General features: G+C 52.4%; 1 protein-coding gene across 1 annotated transcript; it reads right to left on the reverse strand.

Moving 5' to 3' along the window:
* Window positions 1-1,084: 1,084 nt before the first annotated feature.
* Window positions 1,085-3,408, reverse strand: Helt (helt bHLH transcription factor). Its single transcript, XM_051182700.1, has 4 exons — window positions 2,967-3,408; window positions 2,450-2,554; window positions 2,104-2,200; window positions 1,085-1,747 (listed from the first exon to the last, which is right to left on the reverse strand). Exons 1-4 carry the CDS (start codon window positions 2,991-2,993, stop codon window positions 1,251-1,253), a joined length of 726 nt encoding a protein of 241 aa, XP_051038657.1. The 5' UTR covers window positions 2,994-3,408; the 3' UTR covers window positions 1,085-1,250.
* Window positions 3,409-3,664: the final 256 nt, after the last annotated feature.

Raw genomic sequence — 3,664 nt, forward strand, 5'->3', positions numbered from 1 at the left:
CAAAGATGGAAGAAAAAAAAAAAAAACCCAACAGTCTCCCCTATTTTACCTGGCAGATGCTTTATTTTGCCTGTTGATAGGAAACAACATGGAAGTCAGTTTTGCTGTTTGGATCTTAGAGAAATGGGAATGTGATTTGCTATTTTAAATGCGCCATTATGTTATGAACAACGCCCACATCCTCTGGAAGTGAAAAACCACATGATTCCTCCAACAATCACAGGCTTTTGCAAAACCACAAACGCCTGAAAAATGACCAGCCAAGCCCTCCCCAGACACATTTCTCACCATGCTCTGTACGACGGGGAAACTAAAACAAAATTTAAGCCTAGAGAAAGACTGAACCTTTCTCCCTTGACCTGAGAGCTCCAACAGAGGACCCAGCTTCTGGATCAAGTGCCAGAATCAGTGGGGAGCTGACTCCAGATGCACAGCCTTCAGCCAGGCTCGCCTAGAGCCCTCCTCTTCACCCCTCCCTTAACTCCCCCCACAGCGGGGAACTTCCCGGAACTCTCTGAGATTGTCTGGAGATTGTCACCCGAAGAAAGAAAACAAACTATGAATGTTGTTGCTAAGACATAATTTAGAATGTTATTTGCTCCACTCACTGATAATTTTTTTTTTTTTTTTAAACATAGGGACTTATTGGGGCTGTTAACTCTGCCACTCATTAGACTGGCCTGGGGTTTGCAGTTTCCTAGACCAGTGGTTTGCACTGGCTCTCCTAGAGGTGAGAAGGGCCTCCAGGTTCCAGCTAGAAAAAGCTGGCCCAAACCAGTTTGGGGATTGTCTTTTGATCTGCGTGTTCTGAGAACCTAAGGTGAAGTTCCTGGGTTCTGCACTTCTCAGAGGCAAAAGGCTGGGAGACAACAGAGGAGGGTACTGGTTTGAGCACCCCAGGAGCCCAGTCTCCTACCCTCAAAGGACACCTCTGATGTCTGCTTAAGCTTCCATTTAGTCTCCCTCTGCCTCAGACTCCGCGAAGTTCTGGGCTCCTAGCAGCTGCGTGTTTCCTTATAAGGCACTTGGAGTGGACAGTTTGTGGAGGAACAGAAGGTAACAAAGAACTCCATTTTGGGGTCTTTCGCACAAAGTATTTATTGGTAGGGGAAGTCCTTCAGAAGGCAAACTGGTTCTTGGCGTTCTCCCTTACTGTTCCTTTTGGCACACTATTTACATATGTACAACATATACAGTGTTTGTCTCAAACCGCCACCAAACCGCAAAGTGATCTAGGCAGTGGTTGGGTGTCAGAGCACCGGAGGGTGCTGGGGCGTGTGCAGGTTGAGGGCGTTGGGATGGGTATGGCCGATCAGATTGAGGTAATGCCGATCCAGGCCCTGCATCTGAGCCAAGAAGGGGCTGTGCTGTTGAGCGGGGCTGGGGAGAGGTACCGGGGTGCTGGACAAGTAAGACAGTGCTGGGCTGCGGGCTGCGCCATGAGGCCAAGGTAGTGACCCGGGTGTAGTCCCCTGCGGGAACACTGTGGCCTCGCCCGGGCTGTGGCCCGCAAACTCCGAGCCCGTGGGGTGTAGCTGATAGGAGAAATCCGACTCTGGGAGAGAGAGCGGCGGGAAGACGGGCTCCGCGCCCAGGCGGGCCTTAGATTGCAAGAAGGTGAGGATGCGAGCATACTTGGTGTCTTTGGTCTCCATCCGTTCCACGGTGGTGAGGTAATGCACCAGGTTCTTCATACACTCGTGGTAACCATAGTGGAAGTAGTTGGCAAACTCTGCTAAAAGCTCTGCTGGGTTGGCAAGAAAGATGATAGGAAGAAAGAAAGGAAAAGAGAACAGGCGCATCACTTCCCAGAAGGATGGGGACATCTCTGTACGCTTTGGGCTAGATTCCCATTTGAGGGTCACACTCTCCTCTCCTCAGTCTAGAGACTGGAAAAGCTCAAACGGCAGGAGCCTGACTACGTCCCTGCCCCCACCAAACCGCACCCGAGAAGAGTAATAGACCTGAATCTTTAGGTGCTTTCTCAGGACAGGCTCTGGCTGCTTCGCTCTAGCGGACTGCTCCGGGACTCTCCTTCAGTCCCCGAGTGGCGAGTGGCGCAGGCTCCCCGCCCAGGTTTCCTTTGCCCGGGTAAATGCCCACCTTTTTCCCTTCCTCTGGGAAAATCCGCAGAGTGCAGAGCTCTGAGGTACTGAACTGTCATCTCCAGGATCTCAGCCTTCTCCAGTTTCCCGGAACTCTGCAAAAGGAGGAAGGAAGCTAAGCGGTGGCTCACCTATGGTAAACCCCTGCAGCTGCTGGACAGCACTCTGTTTTTTTTTTTTTTTTTTTTTTTTTGGAAAGTTCCAGCTGGGAAGATGCCGGCGCCAGAGAGGCAAGAGTTCAGTTCCTCGGAGAGGGGCGAGTCCCCTAAGGCCAGCTGCGCCCGCAGAGGCTGGGGACACCACGGAGAATGGCAATGTAGAGCTTCCAGCTCCGCAAACATTACCTGTTTCGCCAGGGCCATGGGGACTGTCTTGCCCAGCTCGTTCAAGCAGCGGTTGATTCTGTCCCTCCGCCGCTTTTCTATCACTTTATGAGAAACCGGGGTTCTCTGTAAACAGAAGTTTGTACATTTACAATGACTTTGCTCAAAGAGTTGTGTGCCACAGAACTTCGCCAATTTGCCAACCCTAAGAGACACCAGACCTGCCCCACCGCCACACTAGACTCTCCGCCAAGAGAACTCTATTCCCTGGAACCCGTCACGGCGTGCTTGCCTTTTAGCCTCCCTACATATCCCTGCCACTCAACCGAGCTGAGTGCCACAGATTCGAGGAGGTGGCCACCAGCCTTCCAGGATGAGCGCCTCAACTGAGGACTCTCCTTTCTCTGTCTCTGTCCTTTTCCAAATCACTTTGGATTTCTCCACACTTAAAGTACTGTGTGGCACGTCTTTGTCATCGTTCCGGCCAGGTGGCCCCTTAGTGAGTCTCACTCTTCACCACCAGAGCGCAAGAACTCACTTTGCGTTCCTTGAGCCTGTCTGACATCTTGGTCTGCGTGCGCCCTCGGCAGAGACGGTGGCGCGAGGCACTAGTCCACGTTGCACCTCGTGTGCCTCTTTGAGTGTCCCAGGTAGACTGCAGCCTCCCGGGTCCGAGGTGCCTGCTTTTATAAAGCAGTCATCTAGGACTGCATGTGCATTCTCACGACTTGAATTATTTCATAGGATTAGGGACTCTGCGTTTGGAGCATGTATGCATTCAAGGTCAGTTTTAAAGAAGTTAAGAAAAAAAATTTAGCAGCCGAGGGGTGCTAGCTGGGGGCAGATCAGCTTTGTTAATCCACGTGGCTCTTCAAAGGACACGTGATCCGTTGGGGACTAACATTTGCATGGGAACAGGCACCTCGGGAAAAGGAGGCGAGAAACTGGTGCCCGCGGAGCAGCGAGCGCCTGCAGCCGGAGCAGGCGCGGAGCGCAAGGACGTAGTGGCCGCAGGCACCGGGGGGGCGAGGACCCTTACAAAACAGTGTCGCTTCCTTTAGTCCCACCGCTGAGTCTCACACGATCGCCTGTTTACAAATCCCAGCAAGCCCGCGGTCCCAGCGCCGAGTGCGTTTTAAAGCCTGTCCAGAGTCATTAAAGTAATTAAGTAAGCCTTTAATAGGCTGTTCCGCCGGGTTCAAGGGAGAGCTACTGGAGACGGAGACGCCCCGTTTG

Source organism: Phodopus roborovskii, unplaced genomic scaffold (genome assembly GCF_943737965.1).
Source record: "Phodopus roborovskii unplaced genomic scaffold, PHOROB, whole genome shotgun sequence".
Classification (NCBI taxonomy): Eukaryota; Metazoa; Chordata; class Mammalia; order Rodentia; family Cricetidae; genus Phodopus; species Phodopus roborovskii.

Coding starts and splice junctions, on each gene's coding strand:
- Helt (XM_051182700.1), bottom strand. CDS start 2,993: ATGTCAGACAGGCTCAAGGAACGCAAA. Junction 2,555..2,966: donor ACAGGCTCAAGGAACGCAAA/GTGAGTTCTTGC, acceptor TTCTGTTTACAG/AGAACCCCGGTTTCTCATAA. Junction 1,748..2,103: donor TCCCAGAGGAAGGGAAAAAG/GTGGGCATTTAC, acceptor TTGCCAACCCAG/CAGAGCTTTTAGCAGAGTTT.